General features: G+C 35.3%; 1 protein-coding gene across 8 annotated transcripts in view; it reads right to left on the bottom strand.

Annotated features, from left to right (window-relative positions):
- Positions 1 to 14,931, bottom strand: part of LOC121324220 (RNA-binding protein Nova-1-like) — a 75,639-nt gene extending 60,708 nt beyond the window's left edge. For 2 of the 8 annotated variants that reach the window (XM_041265860.1, XM_041265861.1), the window contains exons 1-2: positions 14,377 to 14,922; positions 12,728 to 12,871 (exon numbers count right to left, since the gene is read on the bottom strand). In XM_041265860.1, the coding sequence (XP_041121794.1) occupies positions 12,728 to 12,871; positions 14,377 to 14,512 (280 nt within the window). In that variant the 5' untranslated portion in view covers positions 14,513 to 14,922. Of the gene's footprint in view, positions 1 to 12,727; positions 12,872 to 13,175; positions 13,268 to 14,376 lie in introns of those variants that run through there. The other 6 variants (XM_041265862.1, XM_041265864.1, XM_041265865.1 and 3 more) reach the window with 6 other exon arrangements.
- Positions 14,932 to 14,976: the final 45 nt, after the last annotated feature.

Raw genomic sequence — 14,976 nt, 5'->3', positions numbered from 1 at the left:
AAAAAATAACTAAAAATTTTGTTATTTGTTTTGCAAAACAGAAACATTACGTTTCACTTTCATTGCATTTGCACTTTAAGTCTGTAATACAATGATGCATTTACAAGATTGTGCTTCAGTTCATTTGATTTCAGGTAATGTATTTTTTTATCTTTCTCTTACACAAAAACATATTATATTTATGTATTCTCCCGTTGTGCAGGATCATAATGAAATAAAAAATTAAGTTCACACAGAGATTTCTACATTGACACGACACAGCTTATTGTTAATGTGTTTTTTCCTGCATCCATAATAAATTTTTCAATTTATTCTAGTCTTTTTATTTGCTATCAATCAGTCCTTCTGTCATATCAGTCTGATAAATCTGCTTATTTGACAGTAGGCAATTTTTGATTTGAGACTTCAGTGCCTACCTTCACACTGAATTTGCTAGGTGAATTCACTGACGTTGCTTGCAAACAGTGATGGCATGTGTGAATGAGTGGAGATTAGAAGCAAAGCACAGAATATTTAAATTCACACAGCGACTTTCTGATATGAATGAAGGAGGTCTGAAAGTATATATACCCTAGTATATATAACTTATGATTATTCTTATTTCATTCATTTTTGTATTCAGTAAACTCAAAAGTTTGAGTGCAAACAAATAAATTATACTCTAGGAGATTCAGGGAGCTCACCAAAATCAAAATTACATATTTTTTAAGAATGCAGTTTTAGACATGTATTTCTACAGTGCTTAAACTGAGAACATGGTTTAAAGTAGTAGAGAAAGGCTTGTTAAAAGTAATTACTTGGTTGTGTACCATGCTGACATTATTTATTCCTTATGAAAAAAAATGCAATAAATAAATAAATAATAGTCTGCGATGGTTGCAGTTGGATTTGTGTGGGGGGTTATGCTACAACTCCCCTCCAATTTCTTATCTTACTATGATTCAAAGGCTGTAAAGACAACAGGGCTAACAAGTGATTGGATAACCCGAATGTTCCAGTCCAAGACCGAGTCCGAGTCTTTTGCAGCCGTGACTAGAGTTTGAGTCACGAAAAATGTGACAAGTTCTACAAGTCTGAGATAAACAGACAGAGATAGATTTCAGACTTGTTGGACTCGAGCCTCATATATTCTTTAAATAGTCGTTGTTGTTTGCTTAAGCACTCCTAGTTTGCTGGTGCTAAATGCTATGCCAATTGAGATTCAAATGTGGTTTTCACTTTCAGTGGAGACGCTTTAAGCCTCTGGGATTACCAGATTTATTCAAATACACTAAGCCCAGGTCACTGCTTGTGTTTAATGATAAAACTGGATATTAGCAAATACAAAAAAAAAAAAAAAAAAAAAAAAAAAAAAAAAACACTACACGTATTGTAAAACACCAACTTAATAACAGATATTCAGTTGTGTAATAGATTTAAAATTAGACAATGTGGGAAGTATATTTTCTGTTAAATGTTACATTTTAATCCTCATTAAGATCAGCACTGAAACAAATCTTAATTACTGCCAAAATCTGTAATTTGGATTTTAACACTAATTATAAAAAATAAAAATAACATTATATACTATATGCCACTCATTATGAATGTGACCAAGACTGGCTTTAAACCTGAATCAACATGTCAGCAGCCTAACAAAGCACAATTAAACTTACCAGTGCATGGATACACACACAGCATGTGACAATTCAGCTCATTATCACAGTTTGTGTTGTCATATTTTAGAAACATTCACAGAAAGTTGTCAGAATACCTAATTTGTCCTACTACATGGCGATCGAGCTGAAACAAAATAAAAAAGTACCAATTCAAGCCAAGTGCTATAGCGAAAACTGTCACATGTATGTTAAACAATGCCTGAACTATTTGGGATGTATGAAATGTTAAAAGCTGATCTAATTATTTATTCTTATCTGCTCAGTGGAATATATTATTGCATTTTTAGACCACCCAATAGATGTCCATTGAGGGTTTTCAATTAGTTTTTAAGGTATGTGGCACATACAAGGTAGTAGGAGGCACTGATCTCATCGTGGCACATAGCGCCAAGGGGTTCTCCCCCTCGCAGTGGGACATTTTTTGAAAAAAGCATGTACTACACTAGTAGTGGTCTGCTTGTAGTGTGTGACAAAAGTACTCCATTAATAAAATGAAGGAGCTTTATTTCAGCACTACTCACAGCAAGATCAACAAGAAGAAAATTGACTTTTGAAGCACCAAGGCCCCTGCAATACAAGGAATTGGTGACGCACCTTTAATTGTGTAGTTGTAGTATGGGAAACAGCATGCTGCAGCTCCGATGCTCCATGTTAGTCAAGTCCTGATCTGACAGCATGTAACACAGACAGCTATTATGACTACATCTTACCGTTTATGTTTCAGTAAAAACAAGTTTAAATTGCACCATGTTTGTTCTGCTATTTTTTATATTAAATACACCACAGCAAGCACATGGTCACATATTTTAGATATTTTCATTAGCACATATAGGCAAATATTCAAAGGTCTTGAGGTTTTTTTTTTTTGTTTTTTTTAAATCTTTCTCACAACTCTGCTTGCTTTGAGAATGTTTGAGAAACTGCAATTATTGCAGCGCTGTGGAAATCAATAAATTAACATGAATTAACATAGGCAAGACTGCCAAACAAGGCACATCAAAAGTGTAATAATTACTACACACTATAAACCCTTTTGATTTTAAAGCTAAACATGCTTTTTAGAGCAGCCCACGCCTTTGCAAAACATGAATGACCGTATTCTGATTTTGTATGGATGTGTGGTTTGGATGAGACGAAAGGACGACGAAATTTTAAACAGGCACAGGAGTGTATACATGCTATTGCGAGGACCCAGCGTCCAGCCAAGTTAACCAGAATGTCAACTGCTAAATATTTGTTGGATATCTCCGACGGTTCTAAAGACAGTTCCATTACTGAGGCAGTAAGATGCTATGCGAAGTATGCTGCCAACGGTGTCCAGACTTTGTTGGGGTTTGGAAGACGGGGAAGGCGGATACAGAAACCTAATCAATGTATCTAGGAATGAGCACTAATGTTTACTGTATCTTTTTTTAAATAATAAATAATAACAATGTGTGTGTGTGTGTGAGTTTATTTTTTAGGAAAATAAAATGTAAGCCTAATATGTTAGGGACCCCAACAGCTGTTGATTCCGACTCAGGAACTTTACATCAGAACCAACCAGTTTCAAAATGTACTAATCCTTAGGACTAGTTAAACATAGAAGTCCTGAGGACTAGTACCACAATTGTGTTAGTTTCTAACCCTGATATGTATAGCTATTATGTACTACAGACTGCCTACAAAAATGTACACGATAATACCCAAAAATAATCATATTTTTTTTATATATAATTAGGTGGTGGATTGTCAGCTTATTTTGAAAACCCTGCTTATTACCAAGAAACCGTTTCAGAGCTGACTTGGGCCATTGTCCTATGCAGCTGTTAAACTGTAAAGCCCTTTTACTTAGAGAAGTCTCCTTGTTCTGCTTTATGCATTATTGAGGAACATAAGAAACAATGTTAGTGTCTAAGATCCTGGAAAACTCTGATGAAAGAGAAAGACTGCAAAGTTTCACACTAAGTGGTGGTGTATGTTTAATTATTATTTATTTTATTATTTTTTTTAAAAGAGTGTTGGAAGTACATTTACCTGTATTGTGCAAGTGTACGTAAGGGGTTTTCTACTAAATTAGTGCAGGTGGCTAAAAACGGTGTCACTGTAACCACACCTGCAGCTAGTCCAACGATTTCTATTAGACAACACTGTTTCATAGTAAATTCAATGCAATTGACTATTAAGTATTTTTTCAGGAAATCCAAAGGGCTTCAACAGGAACAGCTTGATATTTCTATTAACAAAAAACCTCAGAACCAACAAATCAAGCAAAATACATATTTTGTACTTGTTAGTCTTTGTGGGAGTTAACATATGGTAGTTTTATACTTCCTTTTGTGCTCATAAATCAGCCAAAAATGTTAGGTAAATGGCACTCAACGAAAAAGAAAAGGTCTTCCATGTTCCTGTCAACAGTACTACATGTACGGTTCAAAATGTGAAAAATACTGTTCACATCCCACGGCACTATGTCATTATGCAGCCTCGCATGTGCAACCAATAGTCGCTCTGCAGAAACACTGCACTTGTGTTCTGCCTTTATGTGCAATTCGACCTTGATGAACACAATAGCCACTGTGAAGTAATGTATTCTAATTGCATTTCTATATAGATGACACACTGAATATTCTGATTTTGATTCTCCCAGCTGGTACCTACTGTCAGTTCAGCTGCTGGGAGATTTTTTTTTGCCCCATAAGAACCACAAAGTGAAACCTGAACTAGTGTTGCACTCTCCAAAGCAAACAGTTTAGTACCCAACAGAAAAAAAATATATATAATACAAGACGGCTGTAACCGATTACAAAAAAAAAAAAAAAAAAAATTGAATCCAGGTTGTAATGCCTTTTTTCTTAACAATTAGACCAACAGGAAAGATAAAAAGCAAGACTGCATGCCACACAGGTTGTGTTTCTTTTTCTTGAAGTTTCAGATGCCACTGCTAGAAATCCCTAATATTTACTAGACACATTTTTTCCACCCATAAAATTTTATTTAAAATGGAAATCAAAGTTTTAAAAACGTGTTGTTAGAAGTCTGCAACATACACATAGCCTATCTATTACCATTGCCTTCTGTGTGTTTTCTGAGGGTCAGATTAATTAAGCTCAGCAGCAGCTGCAGTGTAACGTGAGACACACTATTGCCACAGTTCCCACCAGTCCAGCCCAATTACCTGTGGCATTCCAACACTGGACAACTGACATTTCTCCTGCTTCGTTCACCAGGGCCCTCGCTCTCGCTTGCCCCCACCCCCTTGATTAATTTTTCAATCAAACTTCAATGTCTTTTGAAAAGGGGCATGAAGAGCCCACTGCACCTGCTGTGGCTGGCAATGCTGAGTTCCAAAGAAATGTTTGTCAGTCAGATATCTGCAGATGTTGCTCCATTTCAAACAAGAACTGCATCCAAACATGGAAATGACGAGGATGATCTCCAGACTTAGGCCTTCAAAGGGGAATTCTATTTTGAAAATAGAAATCTCAAACTTTGTTCGCTGACCACTATTTTATTTTTATTTTTTGGGGGATGTCGCTGGAGACACAATAAACAGTACAGCTGACTGAAAAATAAGCATGTAAAAAAAAAAAAAAAAGTCACTATAATACTAAGAATAACTTTAGACTCAATTTTCTTTGTTTTAATGCCATGGGTGTGACAGTTTCTGTGAGCAAAGTTATTTTAAAGAATGGTTCTAGTTTACTTTTCATTAAGATGAATTTACCAAGAGGGGGGAGAAAAACTAGACTTATTTTTAAATTGATAATTACAGCAGAAATTGATTTCTGTGAATTCTGAAGTTACTATACAATACACCCATGAGGTACCAACACAGTCGAAGCTATGAATCGTCAGCTATAATCTTTATTTATAAAACAGAAAGTTTGGATGCTGCATGCCGATTGGCTGTTGAGGATTTCTTACCGTGCACTTCTATAGTACTGTACAATGAACGGTGGAACTTATTTTTGTCGAAGCCACAACTCAATTAATAAATTAACAAAACACAACACATTAAACACTCAATCAATATACACATTGTTGTGAGAGTTCTTTTAAAGACATTTTGTAAAAAAAAAAAAAAAAAAAAGAGTGACATTCCTTTTGTAATATTTGATTACATCAGAGGCATGAGAGTGGGTAAGTAGCTAGAAAAATAAGCAAGACACACTAAGATTTAACAAGTCAACAACTTAATTAAATCAAAGAAAATAAAAATTCTTGGGCAGCTGGTGTTTTTGTTGATTGGATGAAACATAAAGAAAAGATAAATCGACCTAAAAACAGGTTTGTCTTAATGTTACAATAATTCCATGCTTCAGTATGAAATTTGGCTGGCCGAGAGTACTCAATTTTTTTAGCCTCAGTGCTGGTCTCAATTGCTCCGTAAACAGTGTTGACATAAACTGCAATGATAGCCTGTTAGTGACCAAGCATTTAAAAATGGCAATCATGTACTTTTGTATTAACTTCTCCAGGTCAGCGATAGTAATGTGTGGACAGTGAACTTTGTCTTTGCCTCCTTTTCTGTACCTTTTCATTATCAACAAAAATAGATTTTCTAATGCTTGGTCACTCAAGGGTAACATTGCAGATTATGTCAGCTCTGTTTACAGAGCAATTGAGACCAGTACGGAGGGCATCGTTCATTTTAATTACAATAAATGGAAACTTTGAAAACCAATTAATGTTTACAACAAATATAACCTTGTTTCAAGGACTATTTTGTCTCCAAAGCTGAAGGAATATAATAAAATAGTTTTTATTATATATTAGTATCCTTTTTTTTATAAAAGCAGGATAACACTCCAGGGCTGGTGTGTTGTGTTGCTTCGTTTCTTGCCTCCAACCCAACTATGGCAGTGGGTTAATGCAACGCAAAGCACACCCTGTCATGTGTTATCCCTTAACTTTACAAGCTGATGTGGTGAGTGCACGTGAGCGCAATACACAAAAACTCCAGGAGAGCATACATAGAAACTCCAAAACTATAAGACCGAGGTTAGACCTTCTTTTAACTTCTTTATTCTCCATGTATGCATTTTCTTGTATGGAGTTTTTAAGGTCTGTAATTTAATTTTTTTTTTATTGTAGACATGCACTTTTTATATGTCATCACCATATTTTAAGACAAAGAAATCAAAAGCACAACCATGGTTCTTTGATTTAAATACCTGCAAAAAATACTAAAAAAAAACTAACTGGCACATTAAAACATGCAAGACAACTTGTATGCTTAGCTGCATTGGGCAAAAAGTTGTAATGAGCTAAAAACACTTTGTTTCTCAAAGAACAAAACATTACAGCTGCTCTGTTTAACAGAGGAGATATTTATTGCATTTTTAAGGAAAGCAAGCAGACCATCTTTATGCAACAAAAAATTAAAAGGCTGCTATTAGCCTGTGCCGAGGTAATTAAAAGCATATCATTTACTGGAGTGCTATGGTATGCACTCACTGAAAGCAAGAACTAAAGGAATGATTATAGCAAGGAGACCTACAAACACCCCAATATAAGATGACTCTGCAAGCACAACTTGGAATTGTATCCTTTCCATCTGTGACAGGCTGTAATTCACTCTCTGCTTTCTACTTAACAGCACAGAGAATTTAATATGGAGTTTGCCATGCATGGCATACCAATGCACCGCCAATGCAAATTCTTGTCAACATATAATAAATAATAATAAAAAAAAATTAACTTCATTTTGAACCCCCAGCCTCACATGAGGGATGTATGTTTTTTTTTTTCTTATTGCTTTTATTAAGAGGTGCAGGCCATACTGCAGACAGGTCTTACAGTCTTAATACATGAAATAGCACTGCATTATATAAGAGAAACTGTTGCCACTCAGTAACGTTTATAACTTATCATTACAAACATTACTTTGGAATAAAGTAGTAAAAGTGTGCACATTTTTTTTTTTTTTTTTTTATTTAAACTGCAACAGCCTGGATGTAAACTACTGCATACGGCAATATGGCTTTAATTACTGAAAAACGTGTACCAATTCTTATTGTCACTAAATTGCAGTAAAAATGTAAAAATGAAACACATCTCCTTATATTCCTAGATTCGGTAGTTTCAATAACTTATGTAGAACTCGACAGTATGCTGCACATATGCCTCCACTATATTTGGTCACCAGAGCTATGCACCAGTGGAAAGAAATGTAGTTTAATTACGTCAACTTCCGCAACAAACAGCCTCACATTTTCCTACAGACAAATGATAAAGACTTGAAAAATATCCCAATGGTTTTTAAATTGACTCATTTTTCTTGTGGTTTAATCGTTCCACAACATGGCATGAACATTAACCTGAGAACTGATCTCACTGTAAGAATCGAAGTTCAGGATATCAGCTTCAACCCATTTCAATGGCAACAGGTGGCAAACATATCTCAGTAGGACATCAAAACAACGTATATGACTATACAACATCAAGGGTCACAAAGAAGAAATGGGTTTCCTTTATAATTAAATGTTCACTGTAGTTTAAATCTGTTCTGGCAAATAACGCAATATAAATACTGTACACACCTTTTGTGATAATGGAAAATAATTTGTGATAATGTATTATATTTTTGGAAAGACAGCTAACTTCAATACAGCTATTGTTCAGTGCCATCATCGATTTTAAATTATTAACAACGCTACAAAACTTAAATACAAACCGCAACAATGTGGTATTACTACAAATGATATGTTACAGCTAGGTATATTAATTAAATTTTGTACAGGGATTATTTTTGTATGTATAATTTTTCTATACTTGTATTTTATATTTCCACACAAAGAACTTCTCTCAATCTTGTTCAATCCATAGTTTAACGGACAACTGGCAACCAATGTAACCTGCCTCTGCCATACTCTTAGACACTGACAGCAGTTCAAGTTCTTAAAACACTGGAAGGTAGGCAATTACACAAAATGAAGCAGCAAGAACAGGCTCTCATGGTTGCTGCTTAGTACAGAAATCAAGTACACTGCAGCAAAAGACATAATCTTCAGAGCCTGTTACCTTAGCAACCAGTTTAATCATGCTATTTATCACATCTCCAATTCCACGCAGAGAACCCACCCTTTGAAATATTTTAATGCACTCTTAGTTAAAAGCTAACTTTGAATGAAAAGGAAAAAAAAAGCATTACAAAGTAAAACCCCAGAGTATTCTGTTCATTTTGATGGCGTATCTTCCAAAGTACAATTTGTTTTATTTGGTCTAAGATGCTAAATTTAGATGATTCGTAGAGTAAATACATTTCTTAAACTTGATTTAAAGGTACTGCAAAAATCCACATTCACTTATAATATTACGACTACTATCACTGTCCTACACCAGGCATAATAAATTAATACACCCCAGGAAATTATGCACAGAAAAAAAAAATCTAAATTATGAATGACCTCTGTACGTATATGTGCAAAGTAACAAAAGTATTGTGCAGCTGTATTAGGTTCTTCTCTCATACTGGATCTCAAAATACTAGCATAAGTAAAAAAAAAAAAAATAATATGTAGAAATCAATGGATTTTTTTTTTTTTTTTTTTTTTTTTGTACATAAACTAAATTCCAAGATTGCAATACAGGAACACCATCTCTTTCAGTTTGTCTTCCGAAAGAGAACGCGCTCAGCATCAGCTGTATTTGTTACTGCATTTATGTATTTCAAAGCTAATATTTTCAAATTAAGACGACGGTTGGTCAGCTGTCGATGACCAAAACAAGTCTATGTCAATTTCCCCTGGCGGTAGAGCGCTCTGGGTTGCATTGGCTGCCACCTTCACAGTGTACAATGCAAAGCAAACAGCATCTTTTACTGATATATTTGCAAAGTGGGACCTTTTTCGTGGCATTTTCTGGCAAAAATCGATCACTGTTCCCTTTATCTTCAGTGTGATCCAACATTTCCCTGTCCTTTGTTAACAGCAGTATTATTTAATATTACGCGCCTCTGTGTGGCAATACGTTTTATGAGTAAAATTATGTAGGCACGTAATTGTGTAATTCCCCGAGGTGTAATAATGCTGTCCAATATGGATTCAACTAGATTTATCATTTCCAAATGCAAGATGTTTTACAGGTCCAGATCTTGGGAGAAATAGACTATTAATAAAGCAAGACATATTAAAAACCCTTTTTGTTTAACTGAAGTCCTTACAAATGGTTCTTCAAAATAAAAACTACATAAAGAAATACAGCTATAAATACCAGTATAGCAATTTTAATAAACCCTTCACCTGCTGAAAGCTTTCATAGTGATGTTCCAGAAATAAAAAAAATAAATAAAAAAAAAACCCTTCCCATATCTCAGTTTTTAGAAATATAATGTTCTTTTTAATCGCAATTACTCTTCACAAATACGTCATATTACCTTTAAATTGTAGTATGGTTACTTTATTCATGTAGGGCACTTGAGGGTTTGAATTTCCTTAGTAAACCTTTTTTCGGCTGTATACACTGTTTGTTCAGTCTCAGCAGAACTCCTCAAGTTTAACCTCTGTGACTTGTTTAGACCAATTTAAATATTTAAGCCAAACATGAAATATACAAAATTGACCTTGTGGAATGTACAATAAGTTCATGTGGTGTCACATTCTTCATCAATTGTATTTCCTGGCCTGGTTAAGACAGCATTCAATATACAGTATATCAATAAAACAGCCCCAGCAAAAAGAATGGTCCTCAGCTCTAAAATAAGTTAACAAATAATGTATAATATACAGAGTGAAAAATGCTATACAGAATAGGATCTCCGATCTTTTCACTCGCAAATGACTGTAAAAATATGACATGAGATCTATCACACAGGACGACATTATAGAAGTATTTCAGTAACGTACAAAACTACTGACCATTTAGCATTATTCAGATGTCACTAACAATGTAAAATGCACTGTAAAAAATACCACACTTTCACAGTAAATTTACCTCAACAAAAGTTGTAGATTAATTTCAGTAAATATTTCCATATTAAAAAAGGTACCTCTTTTTCTTTAAAGTATTTTACACTAACATTGAACAACTTAACATAACTTAAAAAAAAGAAAAAATCATGTCCATATTAAGGTAAATTTACCATCAAAATATGGTATTTGTATACCATATGGATTAGAATGTCCAGGCTTCCTGTATTGAAAGAACTACTGTATTCCACAATTTTTCTTTAAAAAAAAAACAGTTATTATTTTTCTTTAAAATTGCAATGAATAAAAATACGTTTACAAAAAATATTATAGCAATATTGCAGCATGCATTTGTTGCCTCAGTATTATTTGGTTTTCTCAAAACCAGTAAAGTAACAAGCAAAAGATATAATCCAAAAGTCATTAAGAATCATGACTTTCTACTGTTACAATACTGTGGTAAGAGCAAGGTTCACATCCTGTGTAATGAAAGTAAGAGGGCTGGAAGCAGCCCAGAAGTCGTCAGCTCGGAGAATTCCAGGACCTCAGAAAATTCCACAGGCTCGTGGTCAAATACAAACACTAAGCAACAGTCAGCCATGAGAGGACACATAAGCGGATCATCTGTCCAAGTGATAAAGAGATGGACATCACCCAATCTTCACCCAAGACCACAAAATTACTTTCATATTCAAATCCTTAAATAAAATGTCCATAATCTGCAAGGCTTTATACTTCAGATTTTCTTGTGCCAGACAGCAACTCAGACAGATGTCAAAAACACATTGTGCATGCTTCTAATTTGCCATGGTGTATCCTGAGCAGGCAAGATTTATTGCCTTTTGAAAAGCAATTCTGTTCTTGTGAAGTGTACCTTGAAAACAAAATCATTTTGTTGATCTCTTAAAGTTGTAATTAAATGACAAAACTATAAATCAATAAGCAGCATTACAAATCGAGATTTCTTTTAATTTGCAAGTATAATTTATGAAAAACACGACGCAACATGCAGGTACGAGAAACATATTGGTTTCAAACGTGAATAAGAATTGTAAGCTAAACGAAGGGTATTTAATTTCATAAGCACTGTGTTTATTATCCTTCTACATCATTGCGAAAACTTAAGGACGGTCATTAAAATCTGCCGTTACATCTATCTATTTGAAAACAGACAACAGCACTGCTTAATTGTAATTAGAAGTTAATTTTGAAGTTAAAAATTGCACTTTCCTCCACAATTATGACATCCTCCCCACCCCCAGTGCAGAGTGGACATGAAAATGAAATATTCCACATGTTTTCTGTCACAGCAGTTCAAGTCAATGAACAGCCTCATAAACAGCTCTACTTCACTACGAAGAAACTAACAACCCCGTTGACATCAAGCTTCTGATTTATCTGTCATAACCCCCTCAACCAGAAGCAAATCACATCGATATGAAACATGAGACGGCACACACAGCATAGCCAGCGAGTTGTTGTCACAGCAAATGCATGGTTTTGATGTTACCCTCCTTTCTACATTACAAATAATACAGCCTTTGGAAAGCATTTCCAAATAACAGATAACACACTGCCTGGCTAAATGTCTTCTGACCGATTGGGGTAGCAAGTTTAGATTTTTATTCCACGGTGATACTGTAAAGGCTACTGTAACCAAAACTAGGTTTGTAAGTTTTATGAATGCACACACATTTCAGCTACTAAAAACAAGGCATTATACAAGTATCACATTTGCACAGAATGCTGCATGTGTGGAAGACCTGCATGATAATGGAAAACTGGAAAGGCATATAATGGCAGGCAATAACAGCTACATTCTCTTCTGCAAAGAATCCAGTCTGATTGCCATGACAATCAGCCATTCCCTTTTCCTTGTACCATCTCTGTGGTTTCTATGTGTACCTGTCAAACTAAAAATTACACAAACAGAACACATATGTAGATTGTTACACTAGCAGTACCTTCTGTTTATTTATTCTCTAATCCTGTATCTGCAACCAGTGACCCTCTAACATAATAACTGTATGAAAAACATAGGTAAAAAGAATGACAATAAACATAAAATGGTACAATATTTATCAAACTGATTTCTGGTCAGGCACAAGTCATGCAAAGTGTTGTATAATGCATTTTCTAAAACTATCATTTATGTAAGCATTTAGTAAGTCCACCTACCTGGGTAAAAATCTTTGGATTTAGATAGTTTGATGGTGGCCCCGGTCTCTTTCTGTAACTGAACAATAGTCTGTCCTCCTTTCCCAATTATAGATCCAGCAGCATAACTAGGTATTAGGACTTTTAAGAAAAACTGACCGTCTTCTGCAAAAAACAGTAAAAAAAATAATAATAATAATAATTATATATAAAAGTGATACATCAACATGTCAAACCATTACTTATTTGTAAAACATTTAATTAATTAACGGTAACCAAACATTTCAAAAGATGTATTTGTACCACTATAAAACGTATAATTACAATACCATTTTAAAACGTTGTGCAACATAAAAACTTGTACACCTAAAATGCGTGAGGATGTGCCATCATGGAAGAATAGACCAAGCAGCAAATCAACGAAATACAAAAAAAAAAAAAAAAAAAAAAACATAAGCTTTATGTTTACTTAGATACTGCATTCCAGTTTCCTTTGTACGGAGCATTTTCGTCGGTCTAAATTAAAAGCAGATGACAACGGTGGTCCCAGTGATTTGTCATAAATTTCCAATTGATACTATGTTGCTCCACCGATACCAACAACGCCTTAATCTGACCGACAACTGCTGTAAAATGCAACAAATGAACAATGTTAAAACCAGTGCCCTGTCTGAAGGTGACCATTAGAGCAAATGGCTTGCAAACAAGAACTTAAATTAGCAAATACACTTTAACGCCCAGCAAGTGTAAACAACGATCAGCACACAAAGCTATTAAGTTGTTTGATTTCTTTAAAACTGCAACTGATGGTCCCTAATCGCTATGATTAGAGTGTTAAAATCCGATGTCAAAATAATCCTGCAGTATAGCTTTCATTGAGGATTTAGGAGATTGCGATCTCTTCTAAACTCATTATAATTATAGAATCCTTAAGTAGTATTTTCCAAATTAAGCCTTTCATCGGCGAACTTGACTACTGAGCAGCATGCGGTATAAAGCATGCAGGTGGTGTTGCCAGCTACGAAATGCAGTACAAACAGATGCACACAATATAGTTTGCAACCAAATAAACTAAAACATTCAGAGAAAACACAACAGTTACAAATTGATTTTCCTTTTTTCTTTTTTTGTTTTTTAATGTGCCCTGTTGAGGTTTGTATAAAACAGCTGACCAACTTAGCAGGTTGCCTCGCCAAAACATCCAAAGCACCAGCATCCAGTACCAGTAAAGTGAGGGTGCACAGTACAGGTCAGACAGACCGTGGCGCATTTAAATATGTACGCTGTAATGCCTAGCATCATCACAGAAAACAATTCTGTAACTTGTCGGTTTTGGCAAAACGAACATTAAATTCAGTCAGGATGGTTGCAGGATAACAACAGTTTTCACATTTAAAATAGTGTGGTTATACGAAGTTTGACAAGCGATACACTACAGACAAAACTTAACAGGGATTCGTTTCGTTCTTTCGTTTTGCAACCGTCACTTTCTAATCAGTTAAGACAATATACCCCTGTTTAAACTGGAGATTGCTTCTTTTTATTATAAGTATATATATATCTAAAAAAAAAAATGGTCGCCATGTTTGTTTGTTTTTTGTCTTTTTTTTTTAAATGTGTTCAACAGCAAAAGCCCTGTGAAAAACGCAGTGAAAAATATTAGTACCTACCGCCAGTGTTTGTTCTCTTGGTGCTGCCTGCTTCAGGCGGTGCTTCCAGCGGTCGCTTTCTGGAATCCGGCGGGTCCAGGTCTATGGGCACCCCGGTGTGGTTTCCGTTCTGCTGGATGGGAGCTGCCGCCATCATGTTTGCAAGCTTTATTAAAAAATAGTTGGCTTGATTTTGAATGAGTGAAATATCAAAATAATAATGTAGGTGCAGCTCTTAATCCGATATGTAGGTGGATGGTGCTGGGGAAAGCTGAATGTGTCAGAGATGGTGGGGGGAGAAAACAAGAAGAGGAGGGGGCAGAGAAGTGGGAAAATGTGAATGTTGAGCGTGTGAAATGGGTCCTGAAGCGTGGCTGTGTTGCTTTCTAAGGCTGGAGCTGCTCTGTGCGCTTTCGGTAGTGCTGGTGCTGCCGCGGCTCCCTTTCTCTCATTATTCCGCACAATTCCTGGAGGCTGCCGGAGCTCTCCCACTCCGTGGAAGTCAAAGGTCACGCATCCCAGCAACACGGCTCAACCCACCTTGCACGCTGTCACTGAAAACAGAAGGACGGCAACCAAATTAGTGGGAGGGAAAGATTTGTGAATGATATGCGAGACAGC

The sequence above is a fragment of the Polyodon spathula genome, chromosome 12, assembly GCF_017654505.1.
Source record: "Polyodon spathula isolate WHYD16114869_AA chromosome 12, ASM1765450v1, whole genome shotgun sequence".
In the NCBI taxonomy this organism is placed as follows: domain Eukaryota; kingdom Metazoa; phylum Chordata; class Actinopteri; order Acipenseriformes; family Polyodontidae; genus Polyodon; species Polyodon spathula.
The sequence above is the reverse complement of the archived record's forward strand: the minus strand, read 5'-3'. Positions and strand labels throughout refer to the sequence as shown.